The following is a 24947-nucleotide window of genomic DNA, read 5'->3' as shown; positions in this document are numbered from 1 at the left end:
AAAACCTCTTAGACATAAACATGAGTGACCTCTTCTTGAACATATCTCCCCGGGCAAGGAAAACAACAGCAAAAATGAGTAAGTGGGACTATATTAGGCTGAAAAGCTTCTGTACAGCAAAAGACACCATCAATAGAAGAAGAAGGATCCCCACAGTATGGGAGAATATATTTGAAAATGACACATCCGATAAAGGCTTGACGTCCAGAATATATAAGGAGCTCACATGCCTCAACAAACAAAAAACAAATAACCCAATTAAAAAATGGGCAGAGGAACTGAACAGACAGTTCTCCAAAAAAGAAATACAGATGGCCAACAGACACATGAAAAGATGCTCCACATCGCTAATTATCAGAGAAATGCAAATTAAAACTACAATGAGGTATCACCTCACACCAGTAAGGATGGCTGCCATCCAAAAGACAAACAACAACAAATGTTGGCGAGGCTGTGGAGAAAGGGGAACCCTCCTACACTGCTGGTGGGAATGTAAGTTAGTTCAACCATTGTGGAAAGCAGTATGGAGGTACATCAAAATGCTCAAAACAGACTTACCAATTGACCCAGGAATTCCACTCCTAGGAATTTACCCTAAGAACGCAGCAATCAAGTTTGAGAAAGACAGATGCACCCCTATGTTTATTGCAGCACTATTTACAATAGCCAAGAATTGGAAGCAACCTAAATGTCCATCGATAGATGAATGGATAAAGAAGATGTGGTACATATACACAATGGAATACTACTCAGCCATAAGAAAAGGGCAAATCCAATCATTTGCAGCAACATGGATAGAGCTGGAGGGTATTATGCTCAGTGAAACAAGCCAAGCGGAGAAAGAGAAATACCAAATGATTTCACTTATCTGTGGAATATAAGAACAAAGGAAAAACTGAAGGAACAAAACAGCAGCAGAATCACAGAACTCAAGAATGGACTAACAGGTACCAAAGGGAAAGGGACTGGGGAGGATGGGTGGGTAGGGAGGGAGAAGAAGGGGGATATTAAGATTAACATGCATGGGGGGGTAGGAGAAAAGGAGGGCTGTACAACACAGAGAAGGCAAGTAGTGATTCTACAACATTTTGCTATGCTGATGGACAGTGACTGTAAAGGGGTTTATAGGGGAGACCTGGTATAGGGGAGAGCCTAGTAAACATAATATTCGTCATGTAAGTGTAGATTAGTGATACCAAAAACAAAGCAAAAAAAAAAAAAAAGGGCAGTTCCTGTGTGGTAACCTCCAACGAGTTCTACACAAGGGTATAAAGGGCATATAAAAGTGTAGGCAAAGGGTCTGTTTGTGTTTATACAGAGGATCAAAGCCTAATTGGGCTACCCCGAAAATGAACTAAGATACGATATGAAAAAGAACTTCCAACATCTGCACTCTCTGGAAGACTCATGCCAGAAGATGATCATCAAAAAACCCCAACAAAGATCCACGCACTGCTACAGCTGTAGATGCACTCATCCCACCAGTTCCTGGACTTGCCATGGGAATGAGGAAGGAGATATCTAAGCTGGCCTGTGCATACATTAAAACAACAAATTTGAATGGATCTATAGTGTTGGAACTCAACCAAGAATTTGGAGAAGTGCAAATTGTAGCGCTCCAAAGTCTTACAACTACAGACTATTTACTGTTAAAAGAACATATGGCATGTGAACAGTCCCCAGGAATGGGTTGTTTTAATTTGTCTGATTTCTCTCAGACTGTTCAAGTTCAGTTGGACAATATACACCATATCATAGATAAGTTTTCACAAATGCCTAAGGTGCCTAACTGGTTTTCTTGGTTTCACTGGAGATGGCTGGTAATTACAGATATGCTTTGGTTATGTAACTATACTCCTATTATGTTAATGTGTGTGCGCAGTTTAAGTAGTAGCTTAAAACCTATATATGCTGAAGTTACTCTACAAGAAGATATGTCAAAGAAATAATCAATCTTCCCATGTTTTCTTCCGCCTGCTACTTCTATAGCTTTTCTTCTTCCTTCGTAATTACAACCCTTAAATAGAATTTGTGCCTCATATCAAATTTACCGAGTATCGTAATTCTTCCAAGTGGTAAAGATACCTCAAGACAAATGCTGGGCATAGAAGCCACAGGGCATAAATATGCAAAGAAGTAAAAAGCTAACCTTTTCAAACAATAAGGCTTCCCTCTCACTTACCAACTTCACATTTCCCTGTATGGCCCCGGAAGATGACTGGTTAGCCAGAGACGGGTAAGATTCCTCAAGGGAGGAACAACCTAAGACAGGCACAGTCGCAGGGGGGCCATCAGGTGAGAAATTGGGGATCAACAGAGGTGAGGGTTAGAACCTCACCCCCCCTGTTCTGAGAGAAATCTTCTGCATACGTGGATATTTTATTGCCCTTGTCTAGCTTGGATTAACACATAGTCTACAGGCACACACCTGATCATCTACATTTGCTCTCTTACAACACTAAACTATGTTTTCTACCTTTATCTTGTATCTACCTACCACTTCAGCATTTTATTAAAAATAATAATAATAAAGAGAGAAATGTGGTATCCACATATAAATCAAGTATAAAAACCAAATGAGTATTCATATTTGAACTGACTGTTTAGAGTTCATAATGCATGAGCAAAACCGAAAGTTTCTGTGATGACTGCCCTTGTACTGTTCACTATGTAACTTATTCATTATGTAAGAATTTGTTCTACATGTAAGAACTTGTTCGTTATGCCTCAGAAGATTGGAGACTGACGAAAATTAGGCTTGGGGTGGATTAATGATTGTGCATTGAGCATTGACTCCCCTATACAGAATTTTATTGTTGTTAACAACCATTTGATCAATAAATATGAGAGATGCCCTCACAAAAAAAAAAAAAGGACAGACTTCCAATGGTAAAATAAATAAGTAACCGGGATGTAATGTATAGCATAAGGAATATAGTCAAGATATTGTAACAGCTTGGTAGGGTGATAGCTGGAACCTAGAATTATGTATATAAATGTTCTACCACTGTGTTGTACACTTGAAACTAATGTAATGTAATACTGTGCGTCAACTACCCTTCAATAAAAAATAATTATTTAAAATAAAAAAAAAAAAAAACTGAATGAACCAAACAGCAGCAGAAACACAGAACCCAAGAATGGACTAACAGTTACCAAAGGGAAAGGGACTGGGGAGAATGGGTGGGAAGGGAGGGATAAGGGGGCAGAAAAGAAAGAGAGCATTATGATTAGCATATATAATGTGGGTGTGGGGGGCAGGGGGAGGGCTGTGCAACACAGAGAAGACAAGAAGTGATTCTCTAGCATCTTACTAAGCTGATGGACAGTGACTGTAATGGGGTATGTGGGGGGGACTTGGTGATGGGGGGAGTCTAGTAAACATAATGTTCCTCATGTAATTGTAGATTAATGATAGCAAAATAAATAAACAAACAAACAAATAAATAAATATTTACATTTTTAGATTTAACTCTTTAATCACCTGGAGCTGCCCCCACCTTTTTTTCCAGGCCTCTTTTTATAACAATTTCAGGTACTTAAACCAAGATATCCTGCTAGATTCTTTGGAGAGCTCATCCGTGGTATATATGCTGCTTGGGTGCCAAGTATATTAGAAATTAAATATACAGTATTGCTAATTCTTACTACAACCCTGCAAGGCAGGTGATATTTTTCCATTTTTTCATAAGCAAAGGAAGCTGAAGGAAAAGTATATTGTAAGGCAAAGGGCTGGCAGAAGCCAGGCGGGGCTAGTGTTTGATTTTAGATCTGCCTACCTCTAAAGCCTGTTCTGTATTTTTTCCACTATATTGTGCTCCCCTACATGATCTCTACTCCTTCTGAAATTCTGTATTTCCTGTCCTAATTATATGGACACCCTGGCTATACCGTAAGGGTCATAAACAACAGCAAGTAGCATAAATGAGGGGCATGGGTCAGGTGCAAAACAGCAGGGAGTGGAGACCCTCCAGCACAGGGCCTGCATACAAGTGGCAGCTGTTCTGCAGCTCCAGCACACTGTTCCCCCCATGTTGCCTGATCTTCTGGGTTTTCCAAGGAAGCTGATAAATGGGATTTTTAAGTGACATCTTCTCAGTTATAAACTCTGGCAACCAATTCAGGTTCTTTAAAAACACGGGGCAGTATAAACAAAACAAGAGTGAAGACCAGATTTAGCTCAAGAGCTGCTGATGGAACCACCACATGACTCCTCCTCCTTTTATTCCCATGTCTTGTCATTCTATCTGGCCTGTAAACTTCCAAGCAAGACCAACTGTCATCTGCTGGGCTTCTTCTTCTTCTTTTTTTATTAAGATATCATTAATATACCATCTTTTTTTTTTTTTTTTTGTAGATAATTATTTTTTATTGAAGGGTAGTTGACTCACAGTATTACATTACATTAGTTTCAGGTGTACAACATAGTGATTCAACATTTATATACATGACAATTCTAGGTACCAGCTATCACCATACCAAGCTGTTACAATATCTTGACTATATTCATTACATCCCGGTTACTTATTATTTTACCATTGGAAGTGTATACTTTTTTTTTTTTTTTTGTGAGGGCACCTCTCATATTTATTGATCAAATGGTTGTTAACAACAATAAAATTCTGTATAGGGGAGTCAATGCTCAATGCACAATCATTAATCCACCCCAAGCCTAATTTTCGTCAGTCTCCAATCTTCTGAGGCATAACAAACAAGTTCTTATATGGAGAACAATTCTTACATAGTGAATAAGTTACATGGTGAACAGTACAAGGGCAGTCATCACAGAAACCTTCGGTTTTGCTCATGCATTATGAACTATAAACAGTCAGTTCAAATATGAATACTCATTTGATTTTTATACTTGATTTATATGTGGATACCACATTTCTCTCTTTATTATTATTATTTTTAATAAAATGCTGAAGTGGTAGGTAGATACAAGATAAAGGTAGAAAACATAGTTTAGTGTTGTAAGAGAGCAAATGTAGATGATCAGGTGTGTGCCTGTAGACTATGTGTTAATCCAAGCTAGACAAGGGCAATAAAACACCCACATATGCAGAAGATTTCTCTCAGAACAGGGGGGTGAGGTTCTAAGCCTCACCTCTGTTGATCCCCAATTTCTCACCTGATGGCCCCCCTGCGACTGTGCCTGTCTTAGGTTCTTCCTCCCTTGAGGAATCTTACCCGTCTCTGGCTAACCAGTCATCTTCCGGGGCCATACAGGGAAATGTGAAGTTGGTAAGTGAGAGGGAAGCCTTATTGTTTGAAAAGGTTAGCTTTTTACTTCTTTGCATATTTATGCCCTGTGGCTTCTATGCCCAGCATTTGTCTTGAGGTATCTTTACCACTTGGAGGAGTTATGATACTCGGTAAATTTGATATGAGGCACGAATTCTATTTAAGGGTTGTAATTAGGAAGGAAGAAGAAAAGCTATAGAAGTAGCAGGCGGAAGAAGACATGGGAAGATTGATTATTTCTTTGACATATCTTCTTGTAGAGTAACTTCAGCATGTATAGGTTTTAAACTACTAACATTAATATACAATCTTATGAAGGCTTCACATGAGCAACACTGTAGTTACTACATTCACCCATATTATCAAGCATCTGTTGGGCTTCTTCCATTTCCCTTTGCCAGTCTACATGGCAGTGCCTACTAGCAAGCTCGGAACAAATATGCTACTTCATCTTCAAGTATCATATCCTTAGTCTCAGTGACCCCCAACTTAATCTGAAAAGGCCATTCAAAGCAAAATATGCTCCCCAAACTAATTACCTCAGTAAATAGTGAGACATTTGATTTTCCAAGTTATCTCTGATCCCTCAGTTGAGCAAGACATTTGATTTTCCAAGTCATCTCTGATCCCTCAGTTGAGCTACTTAACTATAAAATTTTCCACCTTTTCCTAAGCTCATAGGAAGCACCTGACATGCAATAACTATGATTAGTTTCTGCACTGGAGGCCTCAGGGAAGGCTTCAAGGCTACGGTGGGCCCCTGACACCTGGAGAGGGCTTAAATTCATGAGAAGGTGGAGAGCATGCCAAAGGAGACAAAGAGATAATTCAGTAGAATGGTGCAATCATACAGGGAACAGTGAGAGACTAAAGTAGGCTGAGTATAGATTATGTAAAGGTTTGACAGTCTGGCTAAGGAATTTACATTTTATTTTTTGTTCCAGTAGGTGCAAATAAAGACGTTAGAGTTAGGAAACAAAGTGATGAAAGCAGTGAGCTCAGTCTTGGCTCTCTGCTCCTCCACCTCTGTTCTCTTGCTCTGAATGATAATGTACGGTTCCCTAACTTTACATATTATCACGTTATTAGTTTCAATTCAGTTTAACAAATAGTTTGAGCCATGTTGGGCACGTGATTTAACACTGTGTCTCAGCCACCTCATCTGTACAATGGGGCTAATAGCAGTACAGACTTCATAAGCTTGGAGGACTGAATGTGAAGCACTTAGAACAGAGCCAGGCACACTGTCAGCACTATACACTGTTATTTATTACCACTTTGCCATTGTTGTTATTCTGATAATTCCCAAGTGATATCTCTAGCACAGGCCTGTCATCTGAACCCCAAACTTATATAGCAATGGCCTAGTCTACTTCTGGAAGTCTCAAGCATCCCAAACCTGTCATGTAAATGAAGGAACTCTTGATTCCCTCTACAAATCCACCTTAAAAAAGGCCAAAATAAAATGCCGTGCTCCTTCTCTATCTGAGTAAAGAACACCTCCACCCACCAATTGCTCAAGCAGAAACCCGGGAGTCACATCTAAAATATAATTGGCAAGTTCTCTTGGTTTACCCTCACAAACATATCTCAAATTGATTCACTTCTCTTCATCCCACTGCCACCAACTGAGTCCAAGCCAGCAGTCTCCCACGGAGCCTCCCACCTTTATTTAGTCTTCTACTCTTGCTGCTCCCCAAACTATTCTTTACATAGCAGTCAGAGTGATCTTCTAAAATTATATACCAGATCATGTTACAACCTCATTTATTCCCATTGCATTCAGAATAAATCCAAATCAGAGCTCTAACCACAAGTTGTAATTATTTCTCTCTGTTTCTTTGATTATTGTCTAACTCCTATGACTGCCATTAGGGCCCATATTTGTCATGTTCACTGCTACATCCCCAAGTTGAGTGTAGTACCTGATACACAGTAGGTGTGCTCAATTAATATCTGTTGGAGCAAGAGGCTCTAGAGAGAGAGAATATGAAATATTCCTGACAATATCTAGCATCAGGGTATCAGACAGAACTGAAAAAAGAAAAGAATGGAATTAAGGACATCAGGGTGGAAAATGGTCATTTTAGTATTTTAGACATGTGCAAAAAGGGCCTGGATGAAAATGGCCACTGTGAGAGGGATGAGTTCTTCAGATATCTCATGAAAGAATTAAGATTTGGAAATTGAAACAATTAACTTAAGAGAACAGGGAAGAACTGACAATAAAAGAACAGGGTGAACCTGATCGAGAGAACAGTGATAATTGTGAAAATAATGGACTTATTAGGAAGTGGAATTGTGGAATCTTCTGAGAGAACAATAATAAACGTAATTTTACAATTTCAGGTTATAAGTTACATGTGCTGTTGCAACTAAAAACATCTCATGAACACATACAAAGTGGTAACTAGAACTTGATGTAAAAGTCAAAGCTGGAGATAAGAGACTGAGAAGTCACTCCACCAAAGAAGAATGGTTGAAGTCATAAGAACAAAAGAAATCTTTTTTATTTACTTAATCAAAATACACACACACATGCTGGGGACACAATGATAAGACAGAAATGAACCTTGCTCATATGGCATTTACAACCAATTGCCAGTTTATAATCTAAAAAATAGTATAGACAAAGATAACAGAATCCAAGATAATTGTGAATATCCACATTTAAGGGATTGAATGTAAAGGGAAAAAAAACCTCAAGGGAAGCAGAGAGGTAGCAATGAGAAATGTCTGAGAATAGCTAAGATAATACAGTCTTTCAGAAGCCAGCAGAGGAAAGAAAAGGCAGCGAGTAGATGGTTGAGTTTCAGGCAGAAAGGTGATGGATACTGGTGACAACTGAGAAAAGGCCAGTGTATTTGCTCTTTAGGACAATTGTATGATTTACAACAAAACCCAAAAACTGTATTAGCAGAGTGGTGGGGATGGATCTGGAGCAGATGTTTCAAGAGTGAGTTACGTTGTGAGTAAAGGGAAACCACAGATGTGTATAACTTATTCCAGAAGAAAAAGCCCAAGATGTTAGTTAGAATGTCTGCAGAATCAAGCAAAGGGTTTACTCAAGATAGTAACAGATGTAATAGGGATTTCCCTAGTCTCTGGTCCAAAAATCAGATAACACAGTGGAGCTGCTTAACAAGTAAGGTCAAGGCTTTTTTGCAGAATGAAATGATATCTGAATGCTAAATGCTACCCTGTGCTCCAGCTAACTAGCCTGCTGAGGGCCAGCTGCCCCCTTACCTGTCCTATCTCACCACTTAGGATTACGGTAATAATGTTTCCCTTCCTGTTTCTGGTTTTTGTTTTAAATAATTTCTTTTCAGCTTTTTTCCCCAAACTATGGTGTTGCCTTGCTCTTGAGAACCTGGCTGGCTTCTAGATGGCCTCAGGGATTGCCTAAGCTTGCAGCATATTTGGACTGCAAGGGTGTTTCTATGGCATCTACAAGAACAGAGTGGACTGTTTGTGCATAGTGGTAATATACTTCTTAAACCTGACATAAACAAAACATATTACTTATAGAAATCATGGCAAGAGAATAAAATTAGTACCCTACAAAGTCATCTTTACAGAGTTTCTTTGCTGACTCAAACCACACTGTAAATGATGGCATTCTCAACATTGATCTGAAATACATTATTTCGGAAAGAGAAACAACTGTTTCTGAAATAAGATGTGCTAACATAAGAGGCTACCTACAATTAGCCAGATGTGAAATCACTGAGGTTATCTCTTCAAAAACAGTTTTAAGCTCACTTGCTACATACACATCTTTGGGTTTTTATCAGATTCCTTCCTAATTTTTGGCACTGATTTGGCATGGAGGGTTCTGGTGAGGTGAGTGAGAATACTAAGCAGAAAGGACTAGCATGTGCAATCAATCATTCTATACCAGGCACACCCAGTGCTCTTAATAGCTCCCTAAGGCATGACCTTACCAATGCCTCATTCAGGCACAGGAGAGGACTTGGGAGGTCTGCACAATTGTTCACTGCAGCAGAGGCTCTCTCTCTGCAGGCTTTCTCTAAAACTTAGCACTGCAGATCAGACCAGCTTGAAGACTCCTGCCTTTCCTTCTGGACTGGACACATTGAAGGCAAATGAAGTTTAAAGTGAAATACCTGCTGACAGTGTTTTTGGTTCAGATTTGTTGCTACCCTGTGCTCCAGCTAACTAGCCTGCTGAGGGCCAGCTGCCCCCTTACCTGTCCTATCTCCCCACTTAGGATTATGGTTATAATGTTTCCATTGCTGCAGGCAGGGTTGGGGTGAGAAGTTACTGATTTAAAGTGAAATCAAACTAGTTTTATACTCACAGTCATTCTAGCTGCACTGAATTATGCATTTGAAACCAGAAGATTTAATGTAATGAAGATTCCATTCTTGGTAACACATTGCCAAGAAATGCAACTTAAAGGAACTGCTATCTTGAAAGAACTTCCACTCAAGATTGTAGCACCAGAAACAAATATTCTCCTTTCTCTAAAAGCATATGAGAACAAATTCCACCATGCCTGACATCCAGCCTGGCCCCAGTCACCAGAAGAAGTGCAGAATTCTCCAGTCATCCATTAAAACTTGAACACTCATTCCCAAACCATTCTGGGACATAACCTGATCAGACACCATCGACCCCTGACTCCCACTCTTCCCTCCTGCATCTTACACTGCACCTTTGGAATTCCCAGTCAGTGATGAGCACCTCTAGATTTGCAACCTCATGTGCTCTAAAGGTTCCTTCTACTTCCTTGTCCAGAAGATTCTAAATTCCCTGAAACCCTCTCATGTGGAGGGTGATCACATCTTTTGCATCTGGAGAGCCAGGCAATTCTCCTCTTTACCATTTTCAGACCATTATTCCTAAGCCTCTCTTAAAAATCCCTACTCCTTATAACAACGAAGTAAAACTGAAGGAACAAAATAGCAGCAGACTCACAGACTCCAAGGGACTAGCAGTTACCAAAGGGGAGGGGTGTGGGAGGGCAGGAGGGAAGGGAGGGAGAAGAGGATTGTGAGGTATCATGATTAGTGCACATTGTGTGTGTGGGGTCACGGGGAAGACCGTGTAGCACAGAGAAGGCAAGTAAGAATTCTGTGGCATCTCACTACACTGATGGACAGTGACTGCTATGGGGTATGGGGGGGGGGCTTGATAATAAGGGTAAATGTAGTAACCACATTGTTTTTCTTGTGAAACCTTCATAAGAGTGTATATCAATGATACCTTAATAAAAAATAAAAGATAAATCCCTACCCCTTTGAGAGCCTGTCCTTGCATCTGTCCACCTCTCTCCTTCTCTGTCTTGGTGCCAGTTATATGCAAGGTATAACAACCTCCTAATTGGTGTCCTGGATTCTACTCTTGCTCTTTTCTAGTCCAGGCTCCACAGAGGTAGCAACTGACCTTGTTCAATTATCAATCACATCGTTTCACTCTGTTTAACACACTTCAATGGCTTCTTAATGTACTTAAAATCTACTCCTTCCTGAGGCTCACGAGTCTCATGCCCACTCTCCCCACCCCATCACCTGCTACTGCCCTTGCTTGCTCACTCTGCTCCAGTGCAGGGCTCCCTTTTCCTTCCTCAAATTCACTAAGCTCTTTTCTGCCTCACCCATCTTAACAGTTATTCTTGAAAAATGGGACTTGTGAAAGATGAGAAAGTCATCAGAATGCTTAGGAATAGTTTTTAAGAGTATGACAAAGGGAAGAAGAAACTCTACAGTTGGAAAAGGTTTAAAAGAAGTCAAGTTTGCAAGCAGACCTGCATCCCTAATCAGGGCACACACAAACTTGATGCATCATTTTGGAAAAGGTTGTTCTCCCAAGACTAAAAGTACCATCAGTGGTAATACAAAACTGGGAGGCCCTCTGTAAAAATTAATTATTCCAAGTGGCGGTCAGGGCATGGATTCTAGCCTGAGACAAAGCCCCAAAGAAGCAAATGATGATTCCAACTCCCAAAGGACCTCAAGTCTGAAGATAATTCAAGTCCTACCAGGACTACTTATCTTTATCCACTTAAGCAGGCCCACATTCATAACCCACACACTCACTCACTTTCTCCAAACCACTAAACGGTCCTAGAGATAAGAGCGTAAAAACTCAGTCACCGTTCCTATTCCAAAGGCCACTCCACCCCCCCTTCCACTTCCTCAATGAATGCCGTTTCACAGGCCAAGGGAATCTGGGAGTTAGCTTTACTGCTACTCCCTGCCTTTTTCAATTTTTACATGTGAAAAGTCGCCATGGCATCTACCATTCATACCAGCTTAAAAAATGCACTGACTGCTGCCATATCTCTCAGGGTGCCTTTCATGGGAAAATTTTTCTATTCCCATAAAGTAGCTACCAATTATCATTCTCATTTACAAAAAAACTAAGTATAAAAGAGGCAGATAAGTGTTTTTTATCAACATCAGTCACGAAAGAGGAAACAAAACCTGATTTTCTAAATTTCATTAGGGTGCGTATTAAAAAGACAATGGTTACCAACAATTTCTTTCAAGCATTTGTTGTAATTTCTCAGAGCAGATTCAGCTGTAATCAGAAATTGGACTAATAAGTATGGATGACTGGAAAATAGCAGTAGGGGGTTGACTGAAGTGGAGGTTCAGTCACTACTATATGAATTCATACACAGTCTAGTTTATACCATTTTTCCAATTTAAGTCAGTATTATATTATTTTGGATTCTAATATCCTCATTTCTTCTGAAGTCCTGGAAAAATATTAGTATTTATGATCAAACTGACCTTTTCACACTCCACTCTTCCAACAGTGTATAAAAAACAATTAGCAAGGGAGGCACTAAGAACTCCAATTCACTGGGAGTTCTCAGAGCCTCTGCCATTAGAAGTGGTTTTACAACCATCTCTTCTGGTGATATGAACAAATTTACATCTTTCAGAAGGTGCTAGAGAGAGGAGTGGTTAGAGAAATGTCCAACTTGCTTTAACTAAATCACCTTGAGGTGGATCGAAGCACCTCACATTTTCAGGATTCAGCTGATGAAAGACAGAGCCTATCCATGGGTAATTTGCTAGAAAAACAAGGCTTTTGGCATTTAAACCTCCAGTGCATCACAAACTTCCTGCTATTATCTAATAACAGCACTCCCTCTCCCCGCCCCGCCCTCAGCCATCACTGTTTCCATGGTCACCGACAGAGAAATAGCAGCCTGCCAAACGGCTTTTGTAGTTCCTTTTGCAGCTTGTTTTTCAGTATAGAATTAAAGCTAGCTGGGAAAAGAACCAGACTACAGCAGGGACACACATGCGGTTTGAAAAGAACAACTGGGTTTGGGACAAGGAATGTAGAAAAAAGCTTAAATGAGTTCATCTTGGTAGAGTAAAAAAGGTTCTTCGTTTCTAAAAATGCCTACTGAAGTATATATTTGGGAAGTTTTACTTTTGCCTTAAGACAGTATATCCTGACATGGCCAAAAGACAGATACAGTGCTATTCACTCAGTCTTTAATTGACTTAACAACAGAAGGGATGAGGTGAATGGAAGAGCAAGATCAGGCAAGTCTACTATGCCCCCGAAGTACCTTATTATTAAAGGAAATGGTAATTTACTCTAAAATCAAAATGAATGAACAGGAATTGCCAGACTTGGACTGGAGGACAGTGAACAAAGGATGGGCATCTTGGAAGAGAGAAATGTTTAATCCTGGAGATGATGCATGCACAAAGCTGACTGAGCCAACTGCATGAATCAGAGGGGGGACTGATGCTTAGGAAACAAAGATCTCCTTACTATCCCAGCACAGGGAGATATTGTTAGCAATGCAGTGTGTAGAACTGGGGCAGCTGTCAGAAGATCAGCAGCTCCAGAGAGCTGCCTAAGGTGCCAGACTGCAAAACAAACAGCTGCTACAGGGGTGAAGGAGTTTGTTTTTAAAAAAAGGATAATTTTTTTTCTGAAAATGACCCAAAACAGAAGATTGTCTGTCTCCAAACTGGATATTTGAATAAAGTGCAGGAATCTTATGATTCTTCTGTATCAGTTTCAGAAGAGAAACTTTGACAGGAGTCAAACAGATACCAGCTTTTCTTCTGACAGGTTAAAACTAACTGGATTTTGAAAGAGATTCCCTCCCCAACCTGTAGCATGCTCCAAATGCCATGCTGACAGACATGAAAATTATAATCTGTAGTGGCATACCAAGGTAGGCTTCTAAGAGTTACAGAAAATCAGACTCCTACCAACTCCACACAGAAGACTAACCTAATTTATACTTTTAAATTTATGTTTTTTTCTTGAGTTGTATGAATCGTGAGTCATGTTTCAGAGCTATCACCACAGTTTAGAAAGAAAAGTAGACACAGATTTGCTATGACCATCTCCTTTCAACCCTTCAGAAAAGAGATCATTATAATAAGATATAGACTATGTACTCTTAAGATACATTTCCAAGGCTGTCAACTCAAAAAAAGTCTTCACACCTCTAGTTTAACTAGATTTGTGGAGCTCTCCCTCAATTTTTGATATCTGTTAAAGAAATTTGAGGGAGTCTTTCCAAAAGTTTAAACTTGGATCTTGTTAACCCAAGAATAGAACTTACAGGTTCTTGGGAAAAAGGTCATTTTTAAACTGTACTCACCAATATGTAATTATAATTTCAAATATATTAATCTTCAATTTCCCACCTTAAACAAAAGCCATAACTGAAGGGATATATAACTGCATCAAATTCAATCACAAGCAATTCTGTGCAGGAAGCCAAAAATTATTAGTCAGTAACCTGAGGTACAGACACCTTTACATTCTTCCCAAATCCTTTTCCCTCAGCAAACTGTTTCAAGATCTCAATTTTCTTACTTATTAGATATGTATTTTTATCAAATCGGCTACCACAGTTATAGTGCAGATTCCTGTGCTGCCAGCAGACAATTAAGGGGACTTTACCACATTTTTAGTATTTCATTGTTTGTGCTTTCACTCATGTTCATCAAAACAGACTTTTAAGAAGCCTTCAGTGTGGGCAGTCTCCCTCTTAAACAGATTTTGTTCCAATTGGTTGCCCTCAGTAACAATGTTATGTGGTGGATTCTCCATCCATGCATTAACCTATGACATAACTTAAGTGTATTATCAAGAAAGAGATGATGAGAAAATGAAGACTTTCAGTTGTCTGGAGGGGAAGAGGAACAGGGGTATCTGGGCACCAGCACATTGTTAATGCTTAGTAGCTGGAAATTGCTTATACAGTACAATTACCGCTTTGGGAATTCTTAATCTTCAAATCTATAAATCGGCCCCAAATGTTTTTAAAAAGGGGGTGGTGGTGAATGTATGTGTATAAAGACACAGTAACTGAATATTTAAATACCTGGCAACAAAGAAAATAACTGCAAAGAACCAGAGACTAGTATTACACCAAAGATTATACTAGATATACTATAGCATATTTGCCAATCAGATAGATGGAAGATAACTCTGAGAGGAAGGCACAACACTAGCATGTCCAAGATCATGAGCTCCAGGAGGGGAAAAATGATTTTGTCTTACTCATTCACTGCTGCAGCCCCAACTCCAGGACACACCTGGCAGTGTTCCATATGTCTGGCTTGAGAACAGAATCTGAACTTAAAAATGAGACATGCGATATTTCTCTGCTATTTATGTAATAAGAGTCTTACTAAGGGCAGGCTAAGTTCTTCCCATGTGTAAACTTGGGATTTAACTAAATGGAATCTGGGTATAAAAGCATAACCCCACCTAAAGAGAATATGGCAAAGGCTGGATAGTCTGCTTCTCAAGTGGAGCTCCCTGGTGCCAATGAAACTGTGAAAGCTATTCCAAGTGCTCTAAGTCCACTCTGTAAGTCACTGGTGACTGACAATTCCCTTCTAATACAGACCAAAGTTTCTGTGCAAACCAAAGCAAGAAAACCTTAATCAATGGAAATTATACCAACAAAAGTACTTCAGGGCTAAATACAAAACAACACAATATGCTTCAAAACGCTTGGCAACCCAAATGCACATCAGGAACACAGGCCAGTCCATTATCTGTATTTTCAGAGAAGCATAACTGATGAAGAACAGACATGAGCACTAACTACTAATTATGTGTCTGGATTGGGTCATATTCAAAACACACAGCCTTGTAGGCCTTCCACACTGGCGGGGTCTGGTTTAATGTTGTAAGCTGAATGATCAGGCACCTTGGTTAGAAAAAGACCATGGAAATAAGAAAATTTGGTAGAGATTTGCTCTTTCCTTACAGTTGCTTCTTTTTATCTATCTTAGCCCCAAGGTTCCACCTTTTTTTAAAAAAAAATTAACAGCCCTAGTATCCCTCAGATGTCACATAATATAGGTAAGAGCTGGGATGGAAAGCTGAAGTTGTTATATAGTACAGTCCCTGCTTCTCTACTTGAATGTGAATATCTTGCCACCTCTGATAATTTGGCTTGAATTTTCTCTCTCTGAAAGAATTACAAGATTCATCTGTATTTCAGGAAATGACTACGAAGGCAGTGAGGATGCATGTGCTGCTCTGTCATAGAAAAGTGGCAACACTGCCATGAAGACAACTTACTTAAAATAAAGGATGCTCCAGGGGCATCTTTCTTGAGCCTCCTTTCTCTCCCTGCTTATCTCCACTGGCTTGAGCCTTCCCTGTATAAGCTCTCTGTCACAGCATTGATCATAATTCCAATTACTTCAGTAATTAGTATTATCTACCTACTCCCTGTCTCCAGGAGGACAGGGACTGAGCTTATCCTTTCCATCAGTGACAATGAGCAACCAGCACCTGACACATGGGAGGCAGAAACAGAAAGTTTCTGTTGCAAATGAAAGAGTGGCCACTTTGGAAGTCAAAAGTTAAACATGGGGCAAGCAATCAGCTGAAAATGTTTCATCAGGAAAACACAAACTCCTAGCCTCTAAATCTGAAAACAGGAGCTTTTAAGGAACCTACTCTTTTCACAAATTAGGAGGCAGGAAGAATATTTTTAAAAAGGAGAGAAAGAGAGAGAGTACTCACAGGTGGGGGTTTCTTCCTCATTTCAAAAGTGCGTGTGGCACCAAAACTGAGTGAAGCAATGACAGGGCACCTTCCTAGGGAGGGTTCATCATCACTGTGCCAGTCCACACTGTCCTTCTCATTTCGGTAAAGATTGCAGAGCAAGGAGTTGAAGGTATGGCCAGTGTTCTCTTCAATTTGGTTCTTTAGTGTGTGCAGCACAGGAAGCCACTGCAGCAAACAGGCCAAGAAAAGGGACAGAGACAGTTCACGTAAGACACAAGGTAGCAGCCACATGGAAAAACAGAAAGACTGCAACATCAGGCAAGTTATAAACAGGGTTATGGAAAAAGCAAACCACTTGGATGTAATAAACAGAAGGCAAGAAGAGTAGTTTCATTCTCTCCCATTATTTCCATTTTGAAGCAAGTTAACCTCTGCAATTTGATTAAGGTATTAAAGTTGAAATAGCAGTGTCATGAGGACCAGGCCTATCAGCCATCTCATCTTTTCCAGGTTACATATGTGACCCCTGCAAAGAAGCAACTGTCAGTACATCCAGGGCAGTCACCCTGGTGGCATGAGGGTGGTAAATGGAGCAGCAAGGCCAGTCTGCAACCACAGCTGATGGGTTACCAGGTAGTTAGCAGACACAGACTGAAGTCCGAGGAGTGAACGACTTCCTGTTGGGTGCCTGTCTGTTCATTCTATCCCTGTTTTATCATAAATAGTAGAGCTGCTTTTAAAAAAAGATATTTAATGTTTGCAGAGTGACTAACTTTTAAGAACAGAACCTGAAGGGGAAAAACATTTTACAGAATGGAAACATGACATGCATGGCCTTGATAAGCATACAAGCTGTCAACCATAGACAGATTCCACAGCTCTTCCTGAGCACCAAGTTCACTTACATAGTTTATATTTGGAACTCACTGTCTTGCCATGTAGATTATAGGAAGCTGTCACCCTTGACCTTAAGTTGTATTTGGGAGCTACAATCAGCATAGCTTGCACTGGTTGTTAGCATTTTACATTTTTTCCCTCCAAGAAATCTCAAGTGCTTTACAGAGGTTTCTTTAGGACAGTGGTTCTCACACAACTATCAGAATAATTGAGACCTCAGTGACCTTCTGTTCAAATGCATTACAACTATGATATCTACCATATTAAAAATTAAAACTGAAGAAGATTTAAACTCTTGGTTAATTCACTTAGAAAAATAACAAACCCATTACATATTAACATAAATATTATTTTATGAAAAATAACTATTTTCCAATACAAAAAACTGGCAAGAATGGCACTGTTTTGCAAATCTCTTTAATGTCTGGCTTAATGGAAGAGAATTGATTCTCGTATCTATTAGATCTGTAGCACTATGCTGTTTTCTGTTGATGTATATGAAGAAAATGGGCCACACAGATATACAGTTAGAAAAAATGGAAGTCTTCTATGGCCCTTTCAAATAATTATAGGGTTTTTTAATATTACACCAAAAGTCAACAAGTACTGATTTCTTAAAGGCCAGCTGCAATGTGGAATCTGAAAACCTATCGACAAACTTTTCAGAATGATACATTTAAACCCACAGGTCCAGCTTGCACTTTGAAGGATCTTTTAATCTTGCATGATTCTGGAACATCGAGCATTGATCATTTGGAAATTACTGGTTCACTGAGTTATGCAGATCTTCTGTTGACATATTTCATTACACAATATTAAAACAATCACGTACCACTCAACAGAAAGGCTAAGTAATGGGAAGTAGTCAGGCTCAAAGTGGCAGATAGAGGAGTTTTTCCAAAATTCTACCTTTGGCTTGAAAACTCATCTTTCATCATTAGTAACAAATCCTGTCCATTGTTTTTCTTGAAGTGACACTCAAGTCATTTACTATGAGAAAATATCTGTCAAATACTTGTCTGAATAACTACAGTTTGTCTCTTAATTGTTTTTCCTAGTAAAAATGGTCCATGTTATAAAAGTAGCTATTTCAACTTAGAGCTTAAACAATCACACAAGCGTTTGTCCTCAACAACCATCATACTTGAATGTAACAGGAGTGCTTAATGTATACTTCCCATTTCATCACACTATTAAAGAGATGTACTCAAACTGAGATTTAATAAAACTAATAATGTTTGCTGCTTCATTGAGGGTCATTCTTAAATGAAACCAGCATTTATTTTTTACACTGGAAGTGCATGGTGCTCAATAATACAGTGATTACCAGTGCGGTTTGGTGACAGTGACTTGATTTGTGCTAAAGCACCAGCAGTTTTATCCACCATTACTTTCATGTCATCAATGAAATTCAACACAATGAAAATATCATCTAGTCTTAGTATTACTGTAAAAGTAGTTTTGACCTTGTGAATTCCCATAAAGGATTTCATTGACTTCCCACCCCCACCCCCAGGGATTCACAGATTCTACATTAAGAATTAACCACTTTCGAGAACCCCTTCAATGTCCATGTTCTATAGTAGCAAACGACTGGATGTTCAGCAAAGGAAAGCATTAATTAAGTATATCCCATGACTATTGTCAGGTATGACTGTCAGGGAAGCATACGTGGGAATCACTCAGTTTTGCTGTGATGAAGAAGTCATGATAAAATCTAGATTCCTTGTTATGGATATCAGCATTACATCCTAAGCAGGGGAGTTTAGGAATAAACACAACCACAAACAAAACTTAGATCAATAAAACAGAAATGTTATTAAACTAACCTATGTTCCAGAGAATAAATTCCACAGTAATGTTAACAAGCTGTATTTCCTATTTATTTTATGGTTTAAGTTTATCTTCATGGAGGTAAAAGTCAGATGCTAGAATTATACACCTAGCAAGAAAAACAAGAGTGTAAAGAAAGAAGATAACTTTTCTGCAATGTGACACAGAAACTAATTAGCACCTCCCTGACTTGCTTAGGGACTGAACACTGTGATAACACCGAGTTTGCATTATGTTTCTAAGTAAGTGTATTTTTTCTTGGATATTTTTGGTGGTGAAGTAAAAAAAAAGGGGGATAATGAACCAGAGGATTAATTTAGACTCTCCAACCAATACTCTATATACAGATCCCTCAGAACTGAATGTCTAAATTAAAATTCAGCATCATCTCACTGTTCAGTGAAGACATGCTATCCTTAAAAGACATTTGAAGAAAACAGTATGAGAAAATATGAATCACAGAAGTAAAAGGACCTATTCAGTGGATTTTAAACCATGTCTTGTAGAGTCCTAGATACCACAGTGGTGCCTTTGGGATTACAGCAGGAGAAAGGAGAGGTCAAGCTGAGGAACTCCCTGCTACTCAAGGCATACTTTTATTTTCATATATTGGGTTCATATAACACTTAGTTTGGACAAAGACTAAAGGAAGTTTAATAACCTATGACTGAATCTGCTCCTATGCTATGGGATTTGAAGCCTGAGATAATAACAATTTTTAAGTTAAACAAGTGCCCCAATACAACATATATGCACATTAGCGAGTCCATCCTTAAAATATCTGAGAAAGAAGCATCTCTTTTGATTTTGTTCAAGATGGTAAAAAAATTAACTATATCTATTAGCAATAAATACAAAGTTATGAGTCAGCCAAATTCAATTGAGGAATTCTAATTTGACAACAAAAGAGGCTTGCTGAAATAAATTAGGGCACACATACACAGATGATCACAGAATACTAAATAGCTACAAAATATGATGCCGTAAGACAATATTTAATGATAGCAAAACATGTTAATGATACAGCTAAATGAAATACAGTATAATTTTTTACAGAAAAATTATCTATGTATATTTGTGTAAAATAAAAAAAAAGGCCAGAACCAAAACATTATCCATGAAATGTGGGTAAAAGCATTATTCAAAATTTTAATTTTCTTTATGCTTATCTGTAGTTTCTAAATTTTTAATAGTAAACATACTAATTACATTATAAGAAAAGGATTGTCATTAAAATAATTCTTTTGAAGAAGTGTTAAAATGCCCTCAAAGCCTACGTGGCCTCCCACTCAGAGGATTTTATGGGCCTAATGCTTAGTCTAGGCAGTGGTTCTCAACCAAGGGCAATTATGCAGCCCCAGCAGATGTTTGGCAGTGTCTGGAGTCATTTTTGGCTGTCACAACTGGGTGAGAGGTGCCTCTGGCATCTCGTGGGCAGAAGCCATGGGTATTGCTCAGCACCCTGTACTGCACAGACAACCCCAACAACAAGAAGTATCGCCCCCAAAGTGTCTGTGACACCAATGGTGAGAAATCCTGTTTTAAGACATTAACTAGAGTGGATGTGAAAACACTTATTCCCCAGAAGCTGTTTAATCCGCAACTTCTCTGCTAGGACTGTTGACAAGAAGATAAATTAATTCTGACAGAAAGATGCCTAGCAGTCTAGGTTGGACCAGCCTAGTTCAATTCTTCATGTTTCCAAATCAACCTCAGATATACCCCTCAACACTTTCCAGGGTCACACTCTAAATGGAGCCCTAGAGACCAAGGCATACAGCTATCTCCTCATGTGGAAAAGCATGGCCCCTCCCCAGTCAATAGTTTATCCCTGAACATTTTAATAAAGTGGTAGTTAATGATTACAAATTACTAGAAGCTCTAAGATGTATCACATTTCTGTTTATCCCAATGCCATAAGCATTGACTTCTTCAAAGTCTCTTTCAATAAAGCATAACATTTGTCAAAGGCAAGATTCCAGGGACTAAACAGGGAGCTACTTCTTGGACCTTTATCCTCTGGACAAGCGTAATTTATATACTAGAATTTCTTTGTTTACTGTCACAGAAATTTTTAAAAGCAAGAGCAGCATTAGAAATAAGCCAAAGTACTGGTAAGATGGAAGCCTCTGAACTGCATCATACAATGAATACAAAGTCAACAAGAAAAACAAGAGATTTTTTCACAAATGGCAAAAAAGCCTGAGAAAAAGAGAGAGAAATTCTGATCTCGTTGGCCAGTCATAAAGACTTGGCCCCATAACAAATGTGTACCAAGGTATACACAGAAATACTATACCCAGAAAAATTTGCACGGGGGTAGGGGTTGGAGATTAGAAAACAAAGTGGTTCATTTTCCTGAAATCCTCCAATCTGTTTCCAGTTTTTTCTCATCCTCCAAGCTCATCTATGGATCAAAAAGCTTATCAAAAGTAATAAGCATACAGACTCAGTATCTGAAGCCAGAGGACTTTTTGAGCTAGGGACCATCATCCAGCTCTGAAAGGTAACTTATTATTATTTTATAGTACTCTATAGTATGTAGTTTATAAAAGCATACCAGTAACAATATTCCAACATACGTGAGGATTGGCTTCCACAGTGACTCCTGAGTAAGTGTAAGGAAGTTCTCCATACCATGCTGTAAGTCTTGGTTGCTGGTAAGTTACATCTAAGAAAAAAAATACAGGGCTTTTGAAATGGCTTAATGCTATTCAAGGTGTATCTACTGAGTGCCAACACCATGCCTTACAGTGTGCAAGAAGCTATGAGAAATACAAAGGAGGAGGGGGAATGGACTCTGACCTGAGGTTCCACCTATGTCATACAGGACATGGGATTTCAGGAAGAGAATGGAGAAGAGCTAAAAAGAAGACAAGAGAAGGTATGTGGGCAGAATCAGTATTGGCAAAGGCTCTGAGGTGGGAATATATTAACTTACTTTGTGTCAGGGATGACACAAACAACAGTGAAGGGCACTGTGGGACAGTGGAGTCATATTAAGGAGTGTCTAAAAAGCAGGATATGGAAATTGAAGGATTTATGGCACAAACATCCATACAAGAAAAGACAAACTGTTCACCCATGTGCCACTGCTATACAAGCACTTTTGATTCCACATGAAGAAAAAAAGGACTCTGATCAGCCAAAGCATGTAGCTGATTTTAGTCAGAAGTCTGGCTGTCCAATTTATTTAGAGAGGGAGTTAACCACAGATCTGCTATTTTTCCCAAATTGATATCAACCACTATAACAATAAGAACAATAATAATAAAAGCAGCTAATATTCACTAAAGGCTTACTATGTACCACCAGCCATTCTATTAAATATTATCTCATTTTATCATCACAACAACCTTATAAAGGAGCTATTATTATTAGGTCCATTTTTCAGATCAGAAACCAAGGACTGGAAAATTATTTAACTGTTATTTGCTTAAAAATAACAATTACTTTAAATGACAGGAAGCTATCAAAGTCAAGTCTGCCACCAAAAGTCCCACTGTAAAAACTGATGGGAGTCAGGAGAAAAAGCTAATTCCTATTCTGATTCCTAGTCTAAGTCACAAAAACGAAGCCAGTATACTTTGCCTCTTTCTTCACAGAAAATTTAAAATCATTCACTGTGCCAGAAAGGAAATTTTCTACTAGAACACTGATGCCCCCCAGTGACCACCTCTGGTAGAACAGGCGCTGCTGCCCGTGGATGCCCACAGGAGGGCAGTTTCCAAGTCAGGTCATCTTCACAAGCACAGGAGCGCACCGGTGCTGAAGCTAAAGGAAACCGGACTCTTCTAGTGAAGTTAAATGAGACCAGAAAGATGGTAAGAAGGATCACAAAAGAACGTATGCCAAAGAGAATCAGAAAAAAAGCTAGCTCTGGAAGTTTCTATGAAGAAAGAGGAAAGATGGCACCGTCTGAAGTCATAAAGGCAGCAGACAAACACAAAACAAAGGGAGGTAAGCACGCAGTCACAGTTCTGCCAAACCAAACTCCCTTCAGTTCCCTGCACTTCCACTTTCACAGCCCTGCCCTGTTCTCTTTGATCTCTAGGCCTTCCACTTGCAGTTTCTTTGCCTGGAATACTCTTTCCCGTTCGCTTTGACTAATTAATTCCTACTAATCCTTAGGCTCTCCATTCGGTTTTGAATCTGTTTAAGTCTGGTGGTGGTGAAAGAGGCAGTATGTTAGAAAACCTTCTGGAAAGGGAGACCAGTCGGCAACAGCTGTGGTCTCAGAGACCTACTTACTCTCTCTGATGCCAGTCCTCTGTTTCCAGGGAATATCTTGACAGAGCTGTTCCAATACCCAGTTGGCTTCTTTTAAGTCAATGAAACCAGGATACAAACTCACCCTTAATACAGAAGGAACCATGATTAACTAAAGAACACAGAGAGGATGGACTCGTCTCCAGCCAGTAGCTGCCTAGTTACTCTGGATACTTTCTGTTTGGGGTAGATGAAATCATCTCACCATACCTCCCATGGCAAGCAGAGCGCAGTATCACTCCTATCATGATGCTCTGGATATAAAACAACCTCCTTTCATAGTAAGACAAATGGAGAGGCAAGGAAGGGAAAAGGGATGCATGAGGGCCTTTGAAGACTTAGTTCCAAAGTTGCTCCAGCATTGCTTGGCTGTGAAACCTTGGGCAAATTACTTAACCTCTTTGAAACTTTGTTTTTCTTATCTGTAACACAAAGATGATATCTATGTCACAGGGTCATTGTGAAAAGTAGATAGCTAATAAAATGCCTGGCCCTATGATATCTTAACAATTGACAGTCTTCCTAGACTATGCCAAATTGCAGGGAAAGTGATCATTATGACAGCATCAAAATAAACACTTCCAAATGAGGGGTCTTTCTTTCACTAGATATACCTTCTTGTAAAAAGGCAAGGTCAGCTCAAAATCATTTTGGATATCCTTCTTAAGAAACGTTCTGAAAGCCCTTGGAACATTTTCCTAAAGTCCACTCTTTGGAAGGAGCATTTGACTTTTTAAAAGAGCCAAAGCTCGCCTGAAGCCACACCTGATTAACACTGACACATGATCAAAGTGATGCAACTGGTTTTCTTGAGTGACTGTTTAGCCTGCTTTAAAAGGGAGGTTCCAAAAAGGGTTCTAACAGTGGCAGTGCCACTGGACTAATTTTAGAGACTTCCCAGTCCAATAGAAGCTCTCTCTAAGCAATTCATTTAGATACATAAGTTCTGACATATTTATTTTAAATGCCACATTATTTTAGAGTGACAATCAACACACTCATACATTAACGTGATGCTTTCAAATGTTTTCAAAACAATGACTAACATTTAATATGCCCTAAGTTGCAAATGCTTTAACTTTCCTGAAATAAACTTTAATTTAGATTAAAATATTAATCTATTAATGTAATTAAGGATTAACATAACTTCATATGTTATATATAATAATATATGGTTAAATAATGTGTGTAGGAAAACAGATATAGCAATATTATAATAATACAATGTAGCATTCACAACACAGAAGTTGAGGCTAGACCAACTCTTATTTTAAGTTATTATGTGGTACAAGGGAAAAGTACTCAATCTCCCTGGGCCTCTTTTCCTCACCTGAAAAACCAGAGAAATAATAGTTGCTATACCTGACAGAGAAGCTGTGAAAATGTTTTGAAGTTAGAAGTGCTATGTAAAGAGAGATATTACCAAATTCTTACTCCTCAGGAATTTAAGGGATAGAAGTTAGTTATTTCAAGTAAGGCAGTAGAATATTTTAAGAGATTATAACTTGGTAATAATCATAGTCACTTTCTAGTGAGGATTCACTTACCTAGATACACCTGTGGGTGACAGGCTGATTTCATACACACCCTCTTTGCTAAAGAAGCAAAGAAAACAGATTTGTTGGTATGTGGCAAAATAACACACTCCACTCAGTATAAGGGCTGTCCTTTGGAGTTTCTAAAGTCCACTCTGAGGGTGCATTATGAGGGAG

At 39.0% G+C, this 24947-nt stretch overlaps 1 protein-coding gene across 11 annotated transcripts in view; it reads right to left on the bottom strand.

Annotated features, from left to right (window-relative positions):
- Positions 1-24947, bottom strand: part of ALKBH3 (alkB homolog 3, alpha-ketoglutarate dependent dioxygenase) — a 56643-nt gene that overhangs the window by 26000 nt on the left and 5696 nt on the right. For 7 of the 11 annotated variants that reach the window (XM_036891691.2, XM_057507579.1, XM_036891695.2 and 4 more), the window contains 5 exons: positions 24783-24830; positions 23446-23508; positions 23218-23321; positions 21549-21637; positions 16252-16461 (listed from right to left, as the gene is read on the bottom strand). In XM_036891691.2, coding sequence (XP_036747586.2) covers positions 16252-16461; positions 21549-21637; positions 23218-23321; positions 23446-23508; positions 24783-24830 — 514 coding nt within the window. The remainder of the gene's footprint in view (positions 1-16251; positions 16462-21548; positions 21638-23217; positions 23322-23445; positions 23509-24782; positions 24831-24947) is intronic. The other 4 variants (XM_036891693.2, XM_036891694.2, XM_036891696.2 and 1 more) reach the window with 3 other exon arrangements.

The sequence above is a fragment of the Manis pentadactyla genome, chromosome 9, assembly GCF_030020395.1.
Source record: "Manis pentadactyla isolate mManPen7 chromosome 9, mManPen7.hap1, whole genome shotgun sequence".
Lineage (NCBI taxonomy): Eukaryota > Metazoa > Chordata > Mammalia > Pholidota > Manidae > Manis > Manis pentadactyla.
Note: the sequence above shows the minus strand (reverse complement) of the source record. Positions and strands in the feature narration are given on the sequence as shown.